General features: G+C 50.3%; 1 protein-coding gene across 3 annotated transcripts in view; it reads right to left on the bottom strand.

Moving 5' to 3' along the window:
- LOC133341430 (ATP-dependent translocase ABCB1-like) overlaps positions 1-19,392 on the bottom strand; it is a 49,396-nt gene extending 30,004 nt beyond the window's left edge. The window contains exons 1-5 of one of the 3 annotated variants that reach the window (XM_061550054.1): positions 19,345-19,392; positions 11,729-11,788; positions 10,553-10,749; positions 9,216-9,428; positions 6,806-6,977 (exon numbers count right to left, since the gene is read on the bottom strand). In XM_061550054.1, the coding sequence (XP_061406038.1) occupies positions 6,806-6,977; positions 9,216-9,428; positions 10,553-10,749; positions 11,729-11,788; positions 19,345-19,350 (648 nt within the window). In that variant the 5' untranslated portion in view covers positions 19,351-19,392. Of the gene's footprint in view, positions 1-6,805; positions 6,978-9,215; positions 9,429-10,552; positions 10,750-11,728; positions 12,553-13,232; positions 13,363-19,344 lie in introns of those variants that run through there. The other 2 variants (XM_061550055.1, XM_061550053.1) reach the window with 2 other exon arrangements.
- Between the last annotated feature and the right edge of the window lie 137 nt (positions 19,393-19,529).

The following is a 19,529-nucleotide window of genomic DNA, read 5'->3' as shown; positions in this document are numbered from 1 at the left end:
TACTTCCCCGCGCTCGTCGGTGTTAGCCGGTGTAGTCTAAGGAGTCCAGGACAAGTTGGGGCTATCACCCGCCACTCATGGTAGCCGTGGTCGGAACTCAAAGCAGGGGTCGCCGGATTCATAGCGCAGCACGCTCACCGCTGCGCCAACTGCTCCACACCCCTCAGTGGATGGTGGATTATAAAATAAATTAAACGAGACAAAGGGCTTTGCCCTCACAAAACAAAATAAATAAATAAAAACGCTGCTTCAGAAGGCCATTTGCCTTTGGAATATCAACGTTATTTTACGTTTTTTTTGTTCTTTATATTTGGCTGGGTAAAGCGCACCCTTGAGTGTTTATTTTGGTGTTACATTTACCCACAATCACCCAAGACGGGTGCCCTAATAAATCTGGTGAGAGCGCGACTCTCGCGCAAACGCCACGGCGACCGAGGATCGCGTAAACTTTGATAAACGCCGGGCGGTAGATACGGTGTTTTGAGAAAGCGGTTTCTCCAATGTCACCCCGACTGACGTGGAGCCTTGAGGAGCCTGAGCTCTGCCCTTGGACAACCACGTGGCCCACTGCATCATTGTCGTGACCGTATCGCCCGGAATGTCTACATCACTGTCACCGCTACATCTGCGAGTCGTGGCGCCATGGGCCAGGCACTGTGGAAGTTAGGACGTGGAGGGTGGGGGGGTGGTGGGGGGTGGTGGAGGGTGGTGGGGGGGGGGTGGTGAGGAGAGGAGCGGGGGGGGGTAGAGTCCGACCCGTGAATGGTTCCCAGTGGTTGTTGACGCCGCATTGGTGAGATGTTAACTCCCTCGCCTGATATGCAAGAGTTCGTGGGTTCGATCCCGACCCTGACGCCTGCTGCTGTATATTTGGAGTTTGCATTTCTCTATCCCCATGGTCGTGTGGATTTTCCTCTGAGTCCTCCGGGGTTTCACTCCGCATTTATAAACATTCTTTTCGAGTATTTGGCTGCTATAAATTCCCACATCATCTCCATATTGCTGGAATGTCTATTCGATAACCTAGCCATCAAGCGAAGACGGTCGCTGCATCGCGCGCTCTCAGATGCGCTTATGCGGCCGTCTGGAACGCTCTTCCACCCGATCTTAGGAAGCCACTGGAGCTATGCACTTTTAAATCTAGATTGAAAACTAATTTGCTAAGATCTGCTTTTTCTGTTTAGTTTGTGGTCCTTCCCCCGCACCTCCGATTGGCGCGGTTGGCAATGTACGGTGTGAAAGAAGCTCAATATACATATATGATAAGCCACTTCGTTGATCTATCATGTGTGGCTAGGTCGCTTCTGAAATAGGTGAGCCTTACCTGCTAAAATAAAAATAGATTAGTTGAATAGTTAAAAAATACTTTCATTACAAATCCACAGTGAGCCGCTATGAGAGCATTACTGTTGTTATGCTATATGTAGGATTAACAAACCATATTTAACTTTGACCAGGACTGGGACATTGTGGGTGAGAATTGGCCACAGCTAACCGTGCCGTGATGTTTCTTAGCCACAGCTAACCATTCCGCAGGTGTCTCTTAGCCACAGCTAACCATGCCGTGGTGTCTCTTAGCCACAGCTAACCGTGCCGCAGGTGTCTCTTAGCCACAGCTAACCGTGCCGCAGGTGTCTCTTAGCCACAGCTAACCGTGCCGCAGGTGTCTCTTAGCCACAGCTAACCGTGCCGTGATGTTTCTTAGCCACAGCTAACCATGCCGTGGTGTCTCTTAGCCACAGCTAACCGTGCCGTGGTGTCTCTTAGCCACAGCTAACCGTGCCGTGGTGTCTCTTAGCCACAGCTCACCGTGCCGTGGTGTCTCTTAGCCACAGCTAACCGTGCCGTGGTGTCTCTTAGCCACAGCTAACCGTGCCGTGGTGTCTCTTAGCCACAGCTGACCGTGCCGTGATGTTTCTTAGCCACAGCTAACCGTGCCGTGGTGTCTCTTAGCCACAGCTAACCGTGCCGCAGGTGTCTCTTAGCCACAGCTAACCGTGCCGTGATGTTTCTTAGCCACAGCTAACCATTCCGCAGGTGTCTCTTAGCCACAGCTAACCGTGCCGTGGTGTCTCTTAGCCACAGCTAACCGTGCCGTGGTGTCTCTTAGCCACAGCTAACCGTGCCGTGGTGTCTCTTAGCCACAGCTCACCGTGCCGTGGTGTCTCTTAGCCACAGCTAACCGTGCCGTGGTGTCTCTTAGCCACAGCTAACCGTGCCGTGGTGTCTCTTAGCCACAGCTGACCGTGCCGTGATGTTTCTTAGCCACAGCTAACCGTGCCGTGGTGTCTCTTAGCCACAGCTAACCGTGCCGCAGGTGTCTCTTAGCCACAGCTAACCGTGCCGTGATGTTTCTTAGCCACAGCTAACCATTCCGCAGGTGTCTCTTAGCCACAGCTAACCGTGCCGTGGTGTCTCTTAGCCACAGCTAACCGTGCCGTGGTGTCTCTTAGCCACAGCTAACCGTGCCGTGGTGTCTCTTAGCCACAGCTAACCGTGCCGTGGTGTCTCTTAGCCACAGCTAACCGTGCCGTGGTGTCTCTTAGCCACAGCTGACCGTGCCGTGGTGTCTCTTAGCCACAGTTCACCGTGCCGTGGTGTCCCGACACCCGCGACGCCTACAGTATCTATGCCTCTGCGGCAGATGCTCTGCCTTCGCCAGCGCGTGTTGCAATCGCTCGGCTCGATTCGTGCGCTGGAGTCTTGCGACATTGCCCAAACACGTTGCCGGCGAAGGTCAAGGCATCGGCTGAGCGAAGGTATAAATGACTAACTTGTTTTGGAATGTTGCCCCCGTGTGCCCAGATGCCCACAAACCCAACCCTTGTTGCCATTATAATAAAATATCATTATTAATCGGGCGCCGGCACAGCGCCCAGATCCGCCCTGTGTGTGTGCGCTTCCACCGGGGTGGGGAGAGCTCGTGTCGTGTAGCCGTTCGCACGCTACGCTGCGAACCCGGAGACCCAAATTCAATTCCCGCTCACGGCCAACAAGATTATCTGAACCGGTCCTTGGCCTCCCCTAGGTCGACTCAGCCTCAAATGAGTACCTGGTGCGGTGCGTAACCTTCACCGATGGGGAAACAAAGGCGGCCGGGCGTGGTGCTGGCCACCCACCCCCTCGTGTGCCGTGTTGGCCTTCATAGGCGCTCGCTAACAGCACTTGCTCCAACAGTCTGCTAAGACTATACAGGGGATCTTTGTATATTTTTTTGCCCTCACCTTGCCAGCGCCAACGAAGATAACCGGGTGGCACCCACACACCGTGTCACTACTTGCAAATCGGTAATCTCTGCCCCTTTGCAATTTGATTTCTAAAATTACGTTTTAAGTATGTACCTCTCAAGTAGAGATTATTTTATGATCTTGCATTTGGCAGTAGTGCACAAGGACAATTAATTTAAAAAAAACTCAACGCATTCGCCAAAAAAATCCCTGTGGCCTTAAAAGAAAAAAAATATTGATATAATAAGTGGTAAGAATAGGTTTTACCCCTTTCTGACAATAAAACAGGAGGTGTTAATACGTTCAAACACCAACTAGATACCTTTGGCAGGGAATCAAGTTCGCATTAACCACAAGTACTTGTGATGAACATGCAAACAAACATGCTCTGATAATAGATGGCATTGTCTTTGAAACTGATTGGCTTACACCAGAGACAGCATCCTTCTTGATGGCCTCGTCCCATTACCAGTGTCAGACCAGAGAACGTCAAAGTACAAAGACAATGCACGTATCAGAGCATTTGTAGCTCGGGGTGAGCAGCTATATAATGCAACCTTTTTGCCAGTATCATGCTTTGATGCTGGCAAAAAAAGGTACCATGATATAAAAAGTGACATTTCAGGCGATTTTAGGCGATGGCCTTCATCGAACAGAGAGGGCAGAGAGAAATAATTAATAATGGTTGGACACCGCAAGTTACACCATGATGAGAATTACATTTTGATGACCAGAATTTAAATAGGCATATGACTAGTTGCCTAAAATTAGCCATTGAGTGACATACGATCCCTTCAGGAATGAAGAAGTAATACTCCGAAACAAACTTATTTGATTTCAAAGTAAAATTATAAAATGTTGTTGGCGCCTTGCATTGTGGGATGTAGCAGCAGATTTTCTCATTACTGCTTGATGCAATTATGTAATCACACGAACCCATTGTGGCCACTCGAGACGTTACAATATACTCTTAGGTTTTTTCGGTAAAGTCACGTAGGTAAAAAATAATATTAATAAAATATTAATAAATGAAAATAACTAAATTAAATCACGACGTTTCGGAGGCAACACAAGTCTCCGTCTTCAGGTGGGACCGTCACAGCCAAATTTACTGTATCAAGTGACTGTGACGGTCCCACCTGAAGACGGAGACTTGTGTTGCCTCCGAAACGTCGTAATTTAATTTAGTTATTTTCATGTATTATTATTTTATTTTATTATTATTTTTATTTTTTACCTACGTGACTTTACCAAAAAAACCTAAGAGTATGAATCATTGCAGTCACGAAAGCTTCAAATCTAGAACGTTACAATGTACCTCTCAAAATATATCTATTTTTGAAAAAGTTGAATCACAACCTCGAATCACGACAGGGGTTTGAAAAGCAAATGTTGTTGGAACAAATTGTCACAATTCAAGGATCGATTTGTTTTTCTCTGCCTCCTTTTGCACCATCTCGTTTGTATTGTTGTCTATCGTTGTGGGACCGGCACTCGCTCTCTTGTCCCGCGTGCTCAGAATGTATCGCAAAAGCCCTGCAGGGCCCCTTAAGCATCTTTGCGCAGACAATTACTTTATTTTAAAGCTTCTTATGCAGCCTCTGCAACGATCCTCCCCAGGATGGATTAATTCGGTCACGCATTATCCCTCAGCTTCCCCCCCAACCGAAAGCTATTACCGCATTGTTGACAAAATAAAACATTTGCGCGTTAAACTTCACAGAACTTCAGCGCACGCACAAAGACAAAGATCCCCCGTCTAGCCTTAACGGGCTGTAGAAGCAAGTGCTCTTAGTGAGCACCTACGAAGGCTGGCACGGCACACGAGGTGGTGGGTGGCCAGCAACCAAGCTCGGCCGCCTTTGCCTCCCTAGTGGCGATGTTTACGCACCGCACCAGGTACTCATTTGAGGCTGAGTCGACCAAGGGAAGGCCCAGGAACGGTTCAGATAATCGTCACTGGTGTTGGCCATGAGCGGGTCGCCGAGTTCGTAGCGCAGCGCGCTAACCGCCACGCCGCCGCTCACACGCGTGCGCTTGCGTAATAGTTGCGTGCTATCAGCAGCATTTATTCCTGCACATGGCTTTCTGTGACGATGCAACTGGTAAGCCGCTCGCACTTTTGCCACTCTTAACCTTTGCACGCTCGAGCACAGCACTCGCACAGGGGGCGGGCTCCCATGTTGATCTGCAGACAGACCCAGAGTAACCCTCCGGAGTCACCGACAGTCACCCCTCGGGAGTGAGAGAATCACCGCGAGACTAGACCCTTTGCTCACAAATTGCCCTGACAACTCCTTTTCGGGCGATATCAAGCGCGACCGGCAGGAAGCACCGTGTTCGGTGACTTACCTGGCCGATCGGGTTCAGGTGTTAAGGTGCAACGCGGCAGGCAGGTGAATGACCGACACGAACCTACTGCGTGAACCGAAGTAAACTTCGAAGTGGCACACAGCAACCCCCGTTCATCATCACTCAACGTTCTTTTCATATTTGTATGTTTTTGTCTTTCTACCCCCCCCTCCCCCCACAATATATTCCCAAGGTGGTATCGGTGTCACGTGATGAGGAATACGTTCGTTCTCTTGCAGGGCAGGTGCAATGCTTTGTGATACAGAAGATCCCACGGAAGCGGATATCACAGAACTAGTTTTTTATTTATTTGCTAATTGGTGCCCAGGAATGCATTGCGAAGTGGGTTGTGTATTGCGCTCACAAGAACAAATCTTCGCACGTTCCGATGTGCCAGCAACATTTTAAATATTTTAGTTTGAATATAATTGAGTTTATTTCGTAGGAATACGTTTTGATTATTGAAGGGGTTGTCTGTTCCTCAATAGCTACTATTAGTATGACTATTAATATGCCGATTTAATAACTGGTCATCAGAAATACTTTTTTTAAAACTTAAATCCTCATCAGACCCCATGGTGTAAACAAGAGCAGTCTCCAACTCTATACCATATCTCTGGCCTTTCTATGTGCTATGAAGAAGGACCATTACCTAAAACGTTGCCTCTCATTTATACGTATATTTTTTTCCTCTTAAGGCCACAGCGTTATTGACGTGCAATGTGTTTGAGATGTTAGTTCTGAAATCATTTTCCAACGACTTCTCAGCCAAAAGCGCGAAGACTCCCTTCGCGTACCGGCATGGGCCAGCTTGTGTCGTGTCTATGTCGTGTCTATGTCGTGTCTGTGTCGTGTCTATGTCGTGTCTATGTCGTGTCTGTGTCGTGTTTATGTCGTGTCTGTGTCGTGTTTATGTCGTGTCTGTGTCGTGTCTATGTCGTGTCTGTGTCGTGTCTGTGTCGTGTCGATGTCGTGTCTGTGTCGTGTCTGTGTCGTCTCTGTGTCGTGTCTGTGTCGTGTCTGTGTCGTGTCTATGTCGTGTCTGTGTCATGTCTATGTCGTGTCTGTGTCGTGTCTATGTCGTGTCTATGTCGTGTCTGTGTCGTGTCTATGTCGTGTCTATGTCGTGTCTATGTCATGTCTATGACGTGTCTATGACGTGTCTATGTATTGTCTATGACGTGTGTATGACGTGTCTATGACGTGTCTATGTAATTTCCACCCACCAGGTAGACGGCGCCGGCGGTGCCGGCAATGAGGGGGCTGACGGCCATGATGACGAGTGTGAGCTTCCAGCCCTGCGAGAAGCCGACGCCCAGGCCGGCCGCAAACCTCACGACGAGCTGCAGCATGACGCTCACCTGGTCGCTCATGCCGTCCTGCATCTTCATCACGTTGCTGCGCCGGGGACAGGCGTGGCAACGGACATAAATGCATCGCAATCAGACCCTCCGGCTTCACGGCAGGGAGCCGTGTGGCCGCGGTGTTAACCGAGGATTTAATATTTTGTTTAGTTTGTTGTCCTTCCCCCGCACCTCCGATTAGCACGGTTAGGCTACGTAAAAAAGTTCAACACACATCCGTCCGTTTATTTTTGTTCTCCCAATGTTATCCCGGTTGTGCTACTGGCATCACGTCATGGGATGGAGAATTGCCGTGGGGGAGCTCTGTGTTAGAGGACTGCCGATGGAAGCAAGTGGATATCACAGAGCTAATTCCGACTTCACTTCTTCAAGTGAAATCTGGTGCACACACAGTGGCAGTCACCGCTTGTCCACTCGCTCTGCATATGCGAGTGAGGTCCATCACGTGACAGTCAAACCGATATCTGCAATTCTTAAAGTTGGAAGTTAGCCAAATTTAAAGTGATGGATTTTTATTGCGCGGTCATTGGTGACTTTGCTGAAACCATCAACTCACGTGAATTGAGATTTAATCGCAGGCAGTTGTCCGGAAAATATTTCCACTTCCGTCACACCACATTCAGTCTATTTTTCGCCATAGATGTGGCCTGCCGCTGCACAATCTGCTCGACTCACAGGTTTTTTTTTTACTCCTCCTGATAATGTATTTTGTCTGATCGTGCTCATTGTGTTTACATGCTTGCCCTGTGCAGTGCATTGAGATTAAAAGCTCCATTAAATCAAATTATTATGATTATTATTGATTCTGAGAAAGGAGCATTTGAGAATTAGGACACAGGCCAGAAATCAGTACGGCCTGAGGTGGCAAAATGTTTTATTTACGCGGTCAATAAAAGTGAATTATGTGATAATCTACGAATTTAAAAGCTTACCACGTTTTCACTTTTACTCGTGGTGTAAATAAAGTGGGATCGTTAACATTTCGCCACCATCGGCGGTACCGACAGGTGACACCTCTGGTATGTGGCCCGTATAGGAACTGTTTAAAACACGTGGCTTGATTCTATATTTTTTAAAGAATCTTTCCCATCAAATAATATGGAATTTTAAAAACCTGGGAGATGGAGATCAAAACCATGGGATTTTTTTTCATTTTTATGATCCCACTAATAACCCCTAAACCATATTTACATCGCCTTAACAAAGTGGCCCAACACTTAATGTTGCTGATTAGCGCCACTGGCACGAATCAGGTTATTTTTTATATATAAAAAAACACATTTGCAGCAAAACGTTTGTGATCCTCCATTGGAACCTCATTTGCCAGAAGAAAAAATATGGTAATTGGTTTTGTACCCTTTTATCTGGCAACAAAACTGACACCTTTTTTACAAGGAGTCATGTTTGCATAGACCACAATACCTGCAGTCGTAATGCAAACAAAAAACATAACACTGATAATGTATGCACATTATTAAAAAAAGCAATTATCATGTTTGTGATCCTGTCAGGTGCTAAATTGCCCGTCCACAGCGACCGATTAGGATGAGGATCCTTGGAGTGTGCACGTTACGGTGGTCTGAGGAGAAGGCTCACTGCCTGACAGGGCCACCAAAAGGTTTTCGGCCTTTTTTTGTGGTGCCCCCTATGAGGCTCCCGCTGCTCGTTCTGAGACCTCTTCAGATCTGAGGCTCAAGGCAAACTGCTCCACCTGACACCCCCCCCCCCCCTGATATGTTGGTCTCAAACTCCTCTACAAATCGGCAGGAAGTGCCGAGATGATTTTCTAACTTTGGTTAATCAGGAAGAGGGCTACGTCGTGGGTACTGACACGGACGTGAAAACACGAATCTATTTCAACTACCTTGAAGCGGTCCAACCGCCTCCATCCGGCACCAGAGTTTGCCAAACCCGTCCGGAAGCACCGCGCGGTGCTGAATCAGACAGGGTTACCACCTCCGAGCTACAAATCACCGCAATTATACATCATGGGAAGAAGAAGTAGGAGAAGAAGAAAATATCTCGCATTATCAGAAGAAGGGATACCTTCACGCAAAATGAATTGTCTTGAGCGGTGGTGTTGTCATCACCGCTCCTGCTACTACTACTCCACAACTGACAAAAACCGGGGCTCTTTAACCTCCTGGGAACACTCGGAAGACTTCCCCAGGACGGGCTGCCACCTCACAGGGAACGCCACGGGCGGGTGGTAACCGCGGCTGGCCGAGGAAGGGGGAGCGGCGGCGGCGGCGGTGAGCGCCGGTCCACTCACTCGGTGAGGCAGTTGCCGAGCTCGCCGGCTTGGCTCGAGTCGAACCAGGCAGCGTCTTGCCGCAGGATGGAGCGGAAGAGGAGCCGGCGCACGCGTTGGGCCTGGCGTGCGCCCGCCGCCGCCCAGCACGCCACCTGCACCGTGCCCAGCACCATCACGGCCGCGCCGCCGCCCATGAAGGAGTAGGCGTACTCCGTCATCTTGTCCTCGATGCTGCAACGAGCGGGTGGGTGGGTGGGTGCCGACGCGTCGGTCAGCGTCAGTGTCGATGAATACGACAGGGGGATTGACGCTGATTTAATGTGGGTCAGTGTTGATCGTGAAGAGCATGCGATTGACACGCGGCGAATTCAGCGTGCGAAAGTTCAAATAAAAAAAAAATGCGCGGAGTTGAATACCTTTATAAATACAGTGACAGGGAGCCCCTTTGTCAAATCGCTGCTGGATGAGGGGCCTTCCCACGCCGCGCCGGTTATTTTGACCCAAGGCCGTAATTACAATATATATTGGGGGGGGGGGGGAGACATATCCCCCCCAATATTAAAATACTGTATGCTCAAAATGTCCCCACCAATATATTGCGATAAAATAGATTTCTGTTTATATGATTGTGGTTATGGTTGTACTTTATTAATCCCGAATCTCTGCCATTACATACAATGAAACAAGAAAAGGTCAAAAAAAGAAAAAGCAGAGCAATGTAATACAATACACTCCTAGACATTATTGTAATAAAATAAATAAATAGAAGCCCATCCCATGTGTTAGTGATTTTTTTTTCTTTTAGGCAGGAAATGGCAGGAAATTCGTTTTCAAATTTAGATTTTTTTTTTGCTGGGGGGGGGGGGACGCCCAGACCCCCTGGAAGATTTGGTCTCCCCCAATGTTGACTCCATGGCTACAGCCTTGTTTTGACCATACTTCACCACGCTAGTTAGTGCCGGATGGTGGCTGTGGAGAATGGGAGTATATAACTACACAAGTTGATGTGGCTGCTCTGGCGAGCCACGGCATAACCCCCCAAAACGATGTGCTGATGCCACATTTATGCCCGAAGAATGAACGTGACTTCAAACAATACCGAAAGAAAATCGGAAACGATGCAAATGAGAGAACAGATACGAGAAAAAAAGGAATCGATTCTTCATTTCAATGGTGAACCCCAGACCGTGACGATGTTTATAGAAATAGCTTAAGGTGTGATCGTTAAAAGCCTCTTATTACGGGCGAAAGCTGCCCGGTTGTTATTGTTGTCAAAGTAATTAAAATTGTCATCAATAAAACGAATCGATCTGTCCGCGCGCGTGGAGATCTTGCTCTCTCTATCTCTCACTCACTCGAAGGTGACGTTTGCGAGGATGTTGCCGATGCAGGAGAAGTTCCCTTGGCACTGGTCCACTTTGCCGAAGTCCACGAAGGACGAGGTCATGTCGCCAAACACCATGAAGAGGATGGGGTAGGTGACGCCGTGGCCCACGGCCGACAGCGTCCCCACCACCATGAGGAAGACGTCCCACCGGTCTGCAAAGCGGAACTGGGCCCAAGCGCAGACGCGTGTGGAGTTTGCGACATTGCCTTCGTTTTATTGGCCGGGGAATTGACTGAAATTAACCCCCGAGGCGTAACCTGAAGTAAACTCTGAAGTGACACCGAGTAACCTCGTTCACAGTCCCCGCATTTTCCTTTCACGCTTACGCATGTCGCGGTGTGCTCTTTTGTAACCACCCAAAATGTTATTACGATTGCGCTATCGACATCGCAACCTTCGATTCGCGCCGCTGGCTACGTACGGTGCGAAAGAAGTTCGACATACATACGTACACACACTGATGAAGCGTCCATTCGGACCTCCTTCAGAGCAGTTCGACCATTCGTACTCGAGTGCGGCCCCGCGGAGGCGGATATTGGAGAGCTACCTCTGAGATCCCTCTGGTCTACGCAGTCGAGAGCTGCACTGTCCCACCCACCCTGTCGATCACGGACTCACTGCGGTTGTACTCATTTACAGTGCTGGGCGGACAGAGGCCGAGGGTGGCGGGGGGGGTAGGGGCCTGGGAAAGCCGCTGGCCCCATTGTTTCAACTGCCGCGTCCTGGAGGTCAAGTGGAGCGGGCGACCTCTGTGAGTGCGAGTCCAATGTGCTGACCATTTACACCGCGGCAGCGTCCCGCACCGACACCAATTCCCCTCGTTCTGTTGTGGTGGTTTCGTTAAAGCATTTCTGAGTTTCTGACCCAACGGCTCTGTGTGGTTTGTATTGGTTCATAACAATCGGGGTGGCGGGGGTTCTGGGGGGGAGGGGGGGGGGAGAACGCGTAAAAATCTAAATGTGTCGTTAAACCCGCCACCACCCGACACAGCCAATTGGCAAGGTTTGTCACTTAAACAAAAAGGGCTACTTCAGCACACCGGAGTGTTGGAGAGTAAACCCGCAGCATTTACCATTCGCTGGTGATTACAACCAGCTTCGTCAGGCGATTCGCCATAATTGTACTCGCACGCGCGCACACTCACCAGGTCTAGCGGTCTTACTGGCTGCGATGTCTTCTTAGAGGGATCCTTTTTCTTCTCGTCCTGTAAGCGATACGACGCACATCGACAACGCGCACGTGAGCGTTGTAACAAGGTTGTGTGCCCGTTGAGCGTGACGGCTTTGTGAGAGGCCATCAATCCAGCAGTGGATTAATCATGGCAGATGATGATGGTGACTGATGATGAATATACCGTGGTGCACGACACCCGGTGAAGAGCCGATGACCAAATCACCCGGAATGTGCCCCGGGTCTCTACCAAGGGTGGCACAGCCGGGTTTTTTTACAATCGGGTTTAATTGTCTTTTTATATCCGGTTTAATTGGTTTTAATTGCAGAACCGCACTTCTCAACGATGGGCTTCATCCATTCCAAGCTAAGGAACTCACTGGCGCCTACGATTGTGGAGAAGCTCGTGTTCATCAAGACCAACATGCCCGCCACATTCTACGACTACCCCGTGCCCGCCGGCCCCGAGTACGGTAGCAGCACCGACGAGGAAGCAGCCTAAGCCTTTGATCAGAGTTTCGTATTCATTAAACCAGGTTTTAATTCCCCGAAATCGGGTTTAATTTTATTAAAGTAAAAACCCGATGCCTGCCGCTGGAAAAATCGGTTTTTTTTCCACCCATGCTCTCTACGGATCTCCGAAGCTAAACATGGGTTGGGAGCCAGAATAGTAATTGCATGGGATGGCCGCTGTGCATAGCAGGTGTTATAGGCTGCTGCGGGACTAGTGTGCGGTGCGACAGAGGGCAATGCAGCAACATCTATCGCTGTACTATACTTCTATGCTCCCGCGCCTACGCTTTCCACCTTCATCATGAACCCGCATGGATTCAGCGTGGTGCAATGTACAACTTGCTCAAAAGACACCCAGGAAGGACCTGCGCAGCGCACTCAATCTGAGATCATCATCCAGCAGTGGATTTGACAAGAGGCCTGCTGTACACATGCCGCCGTGGAAGAGGCAGAGCGCCCTAAGGCGTCCTGGCAACAGCTTGGCCACGTGGCGGCAAGCCATCAACGGTCGTGCGAGAGGCCCAGCACAGGTGTGAGTCACCATCACCTGGCCAACGTTGCAACAGCAGCAAGCAGCCGCTGTGGCCAATGGGCAACGTCAACAACAAAAGCAACAACAGCCACTTAGTGGCGGGGACGTCACCACGGGCGCTTGAGCCCTCAAAGGCGCTCGGTGCATTCTGAGGCCACGTGGTGAAGGATCGCTAACAGGTGACGGAAGAGACCCAGGTGCCACGTGTAACCCGCTTCCACCTTCATCTACCTTACCAATTAACCGTGGTGAACACACCAACATAAGCTTGGCCAATGTGCGAGACAAAGATCCCCGTATAGCCTTAACAGAGTGTTGGGGCAAGTGCTGTCAGCAAGGGCCTATGAAAGCCGGCCGACACGCGAGTGTGTGGGTAGCCAGCACCACGCCCGGCCGTCTTTGTCTCCGCAGTGGCGATGTTCACACAACGTACCAAGTACTCATTTGAGGCTGAGTCGACCTAGGGGAGGCCCAGGACCGGTTCAGAAAATCGTCACTGGTTGTTGGCCGTGAGCGGGAATCGAACTCGGGTCGCCGGGTTCGTAGCGCAGCGCGCTGACCACTACACTACCGCTCCCCTCACTGTGCGCGCGTACACACACACACTCACACACACACTCACACACTCACACTCACTCACTCATACACTCACTCACACACACATTCACACACTCCCACACACACTCACACACACACTCACACACGCACTCACACACACACTCACACACTTACTCACACACTCACTTACACACTCACACACTCACTCACACACAACAACAACAACAACCGCCATTCGCCACTAAGTGGCGGTGACGTCACCACGATGCTTGTGCCAGGCCAAGTGCACCTTGAGGCCACGTGAAGTGTCGAAAGCCCGCTGGCAGGAGGTCACGGGGCAGACCCAGGTGCCACGGGTCGACTGACCGAGATGACCGAGATGACTGGCTGATGCACCAACTGTGCCCCCTACTGTGCCAACTTGCTGTGCTTTAGCCACCCGGCGCTCCGCTCGTTGTTGTGAGCGTCGCTCCTCCGCCGTCCGTTGTTGTTGGAGGGCGACTGCCTCCAACTGCCCAGTAGCGTCCTTCACGAGCCTCCTCCACTGAGGCCGATCTTGACACCGCTGGTACCAGTCATCGGCAAGTCCACTCAGCTCCACGTCCTCCTGTACCACATCACTCCATCTCTTCTCCAGCCCGTGCCGCGCCCGTCTAGCCCCCTCGATCCGGCCGAACAAAAGCTGTTTAGGCATGCGGTGGCTGGGCATGCGGGCTACATGACCCAGCCAACGCAGCCTTGCCTGCCGGAGGAGCTCACTGATGGGACTTTGCCCAGATCTTTCAAGGATTTGTGAGCTCCTCACACAATCCAGCCTGGTTAAACCCAGGATGGATCGTAGGCAGGCCAGCCTAAATGTTTCCAACCGGCGAAGATGCTCCACCAGGGGGGTCCACGTCTCGCAAGCGTAGAGAAGGGAGGGAATGACCGTGGCCGAGAAGACCTGAAGCTTCGTGCGGAGCGACAGACCAGGTAGCTTCCACACAGCGTTACGCAACCGATGAAAAGATATTGCCGCTCGACTGATTCGGAGTGAGACCTCTGCTGATAGACTGGAGCCGGTCATAAGCACACTGCCCAGGTATGGGAAACTCTCCACTCTCTCCACAACTGCCCCATCACCAATTGGGAGTTGTGGGGGTGGAGTGTCCGATGGTACAAAATACCCAGGCAGGTGCTTGGTTTTGGTGGGGCTGATGGTAAGGCCCCACCTCTTAGTGGCACGCTCCAGTCTCAGCAGCAGCGCCTCCAACTCCTCTTCTGAATGAGCAGCTATTACCAAATCATCGGCATACATAACGTGGTTGACCAATAGGGAGCCATCCCTTGATCGCACCCGGGCGTCGATCAGCCTCCCATTATATCTGTACCAAACGGAAATTCCCCCGGTACAGCTATTGAAGGCTTCACGAACTACGCGGTCAAAATAGATGTTAAATAATGTGGGAGCCAGAGGACATCCCTGTCGCACCCCAAGGTGTACAGGGAAAGGCTCCGACTCCCGGCCACGTAGTTTTACCCGGGCCCGCTCACCATCATGAAGGTCCTTAATGATCGTGAGCAGAGGGTCAGGGACTCCGAAAGCACGAAGAACAACCCAGAGTCCAGTCCTACTGATGGTATCATAGGCCTTGACTAGGTCAATAAAGCAGAGATGTAGGTCTTTTTGGAATTCCCTACACCTCTGCTGTAGCAGACGGACAGAAAATATGGCATCTGTGCAGGACCGCCCTTTCCTGAAACCGCATTGGGGCTCCGCAAGCCCCTCCTCAGCGTGCCTAGCAAGGCGATGTTGAATAATCCTTGCCAGGACCTTACCCGGCACACTGAGGAGTGAGATGCCCCTGTAGTTGTTACAGTCTGTGCGGTCCCCCTTCTTAAAGAGGGGGACCACCAGGGCATCCTTCCAGTCCTGCGGAACCCGTCCAGTGGTCCAGACTGTTGTTATGATGTCATATAGGGCAGTCTGTGCACAAACGCCACCCTCCCTCAGCATTTCGCTTGGGAGATCATCTCTGCCCGGTGCCTTCCCTGGTCTCAGACTCCGGATCGCCCTCAGTACTTCCTCAACAGCTGGAACCTCAGCCAGCCACTCACAGGGGGTGACCTCTTCCAATATTTGAGGCACCGCAGCCTCAGCAGGGTTATCCCCACTTTGTGCCATGATGTTTTCCTGGCTGAGAGAATTTCCCTCCCCCAGGACCTCACAGAAATGCTCAGCAAATCTGCAAACCTGTTCCTGGGGGTCGGAGATTGGATCACCGTTTTTTCCTCTAATGATGGTAATAGGTGTGGCGCTGCAGGTTACTTTTTTGATGGAGTTAAATAGTGATTTGTGATCACGGGCCACTGAGGCAGACTCCATCTCCTCAGCAACCCGCGACCACCACCCATCCTTACAACGCCTTACGGCTCTCCGAACTTCCGAGCGAAGGCTGCGGTAAACCTCCTCATTCTCTGACGTGGGATGCTGTAGGCGATGAGAGTGGGCCTGTCGCTTTTTCTCAATTAACCTGAACACCTCCTCTGTCAGCCAGGGTTTCTGGGGAGGTCTGGACCGCGTACCCAAAGCAGCCATTGCAGCTGCATGAGTCACAGTCCTAAACCTCGCCCATTTACCCTCGACATCAGGTGGAGTGGGGGACGATGCCAACCCCAGCTGCAAGCGATGATGAAATTCTCGCTTGCAACTTTCATCAGCTAACTGAGACCAGGCCACTTTTGGTTGGAATGGGATCCTGGGTGTACACCCACCACCGGAGTGGAAGAAAGGCAGGCGCATCTTACAGATGACTAGTCGATGGTCAGAGGACAGATCAGCTCCACGGTAGGTCCTGGTGTCAAGGACATGGGTTCGCATCCGCTGGTCCGTCACTATGTAGTCCAGCAGATGTTCTTGCTTGGACCCGGCATGTATCCATGATGTTGTGTGGATGCGCCGATGCCGGAAGAGCGTGTTGGTAATTACAAGCCCATGGGCTGCACAAAAATCTAGCAGCCTCCTACCGTTATTATTGAGCTGATCTGGCCCATGCCTTCCAATCACTCCAGACCAGGTGTCAGCATCATGACCAACTCGGGCATTGAAGTCACCCAACAAGATGACTCTGTCCCGAGTGGCCACTTTAGCCAGCACCTGTGACAGGAGGTCATAGAAAGCGTCTGACTCATCGGCTTTGCTTGCATCCCTCCACGGATGTTCGTCTTCGGTGGGGGCATAAGTAACCACGACCACCACTCCTCGCCTCTGGTTGATGGGAAGGCGAGCCCAAAGTATCCTGGGGCTTACAGCTTCCCACACCTCACCGCCACGCTCCCACGCCCCCTTCATTCTTTTGTTCAGAAGAAGAGCCACACCCTGTTGTTTGGCAGTCTCCTGCCCCGAGTAGAGGACTGTCCACCCCTCATGGTGGCAGGAGCCAGAACCGGTCCACCGGACCTCCTGAATGCCACAGAGATCCAGGCGGTACCGGTCCAGCTCCCGACAGAGGAGTGGCAGCCTCTCCTCCGCAGTGAGCGTTCGAACATTCCACGTGGCCATCCGCAATGGTTTTTTGTTGTTTCTGGAGGAGCCCCGAGGGTGAAAATTCAATCTCCTGGCTCCGCCAAATGGGGTTTGGCCAGGAGACGTCATAAAAGCCTGACCCCCCGGGGCCTCCGGCACAAGCTTATTTGTTACAGGTTTATGTTTAATTCGTGGTTTAGTGGTAATGAATTGAAGGTGGAGGGGTTACCAGCCCCTCACACCCGTCCAGAGCCCCCGTTTAGCCACTGTGGTGGTCACAGACGCCATGAGGGGAGAGGCCAATGGGCATTGGCCCTCCCCCCACAGCAATGTCCACGACAGTGTTGCCCGTCCGGCACCGCGAGGAGGTAGGAGGTTGTTTTGCCGGACTACACTTACTCACACACACACTCTCACACACACTCACACACTCACACACACTCACACGCACTCGCACTCACACACACACTCACACAGTCACTCACACACTCACACACACGCACTCACTCACACACACACTCACATGACTGCAAGGGTCCATACTCTTTGGTTTTTTTCGGTAAAGTCACGTAGGTAAAAAAGAAAGAAAGAGAATAAAAGAAAAATAAATGTATTTTTATTTAATTTTTTACCTACGTGTCTAAGTATACTCCACATGTAATCCGCTATGTCTCGGGTAATGATACCTCACGCCTTCTTGTCCGAAACGTTGTCGATGATATATTTGGATTATTCATTTTACGGCCACGGTATTGTTGACGTGGGTGTTGGAGTTGGTTGTTGTTCGTTGTGCACTACTGCCAGTATCACCAAATACTTTTGAGTGCAGTAATACCCCGGTTTACGTCGGGGATGCGTTCCTGAAAAGTTCGACGCATATCAAATGGCGTGTATTACACTGGTCAACATAAAAAAGAATTCTGGCCTGGACTTTTGCAGCTGTTTTAGACTAATTTCAGGGTGTTGATTCTCAGATTTGCTCTATCACATCTCATTTTTATGCTATCGGCATACCCCATTTTCATTGATTTTACCCGAAATTAACTCTGTCACTTATGATTGCAAGTTGTTGCGAGTCAGTGACTGCTTTAGTGTTTAAATATGGTGCTGTATTTTTAGGATAGTGTGTTTATAATATAATTTTATGTAGATATCCACATTTATTTAATATTTTTCTTCTGCAGTTTTTATTTAAAATGCAATATTTGATATCTCAAAAACCTGATGTGATAGACAAAACCTGATGCCAGATTTGCAATCAGCACCCCAAAATTACCTTAAAGCCGTTGGAATACCTTATGCCAGAAAAAGTGTGTTGACCAGTGTTATTATTACTACGGTCTGGAACACTCTTCCTTCCGATATTGGGAACCAACTTTGAGCTATGCACTTTTAAATCTATATCAAAAACGCATTTACTTTAGAAGTGTTTTTTGTGTTTAGTTAGTTATCCGACCGGCTCTCTCCGAAACACGTGACATCACGGGAAATGACGTTGCTTGTTGTCCTTCCCCCGTACCTCCGATTAGCACGGTTGGCTACGTACGGTGCGAAAGAAGGACAACATAAAACAGACACACTGCGGTATTAACCAGGGCGGCCGCTGGTGTCGAACCGCGAATCTCCGCAACAACAATAAACGGCGAACCCGCTGCTTCCACGCAGGTGCCGTCGACAGCAACGAATCACAGGTGAAGAAGAATACGGCGAGTTCACAATCAGAATGTGTTTGTGCTGGAGGAATCCGATGAGCTATAACGATTTTTCACAGATGTCCAGTAGGAGCGGGTAAAAACGTTACTACAACATCAGACAATGCCAAAGACATGCTCGTCGTGCAAAGGAGAAGGTAAACAAATAACCCAAACACGAAGAAATACAACTAAATCATGAGTTCCCCCCGGTAATTTCAGCCCATTTTCAGCCCTGCCATTGTGAGCTTCTTCCCACGATATGTCCCGGTTATTTGTACCTTGGAGGTGGTAACCGTAGCTTGACGTGCGCACAGTTTCCTTTGATGCGCGTCTGTCTCAATGCCGTTTCACACAGCGTGTTGGAACATTCATCGAACTCTCAATATCGATCTGAACATGCATGTCGATCATTTTGATTATTTTGCTGCTATAAATGTCCAAAATCACAAGCCGTTTTTGTTGAGATATCATTTGTGGCCAGGACGCTTCTGAAAAAGGGCTGTATAGAAAGCGCAGTGGGGGGTTTTAGCTGGTAAAATACAAATACGTGTTATGTTACCAACATTACCTTGCCAATCAAAAGCAGCAGAAGAACAACAAGAAGCTGCTAGACGCAGCGATGGACGGAGAGAAACGGGGGAGACCACTGAGATACCGGTGACCGTAATGGACAAGCCCCAACGGCCCCAAATGCCAAGGCACTAAAGATGAAGTCCGTATGGTGGCCGACCTTCGCCGGCTTCTTCTCTGCGTTACGATGACACACCAATGGGGGCCGTGAGTCCTACCTTCATGGTTGGTGTCTGTGGTGGAGGTGCCTCCGATCGCCCGCGTGAACTGACTGCCCCGAGATGTGTGTCCCAACCTCACGTTTATAGGCGACGACACTTGGTGGCAAAGTCCGAACCATCGCCACCCGGGCCGGGCGCCGTTATCAGCGCCCCCATTATTTGCCACGGGTCTCCACGTGGGC

The sequence above is a fragment of the Lethenteron reissneri genome, chromosome 11 (genome assembly GCF_015708825.2).
Source record: "Lethenteron reissneri isolate LAM-NWPU_2019-01 chromosome 11, ASM1570882v1, whole genome shotgun sequence".
NCBI lineage: Eukaryota > Metazoa > Chordata > Hyperoartia > Petromyzontiformes > Petromyzontidae > Lethenteron > Lethenteron reissneri.
This window is presented reverse-complemented; position numbering and strand designations above follow the sequence as displayed.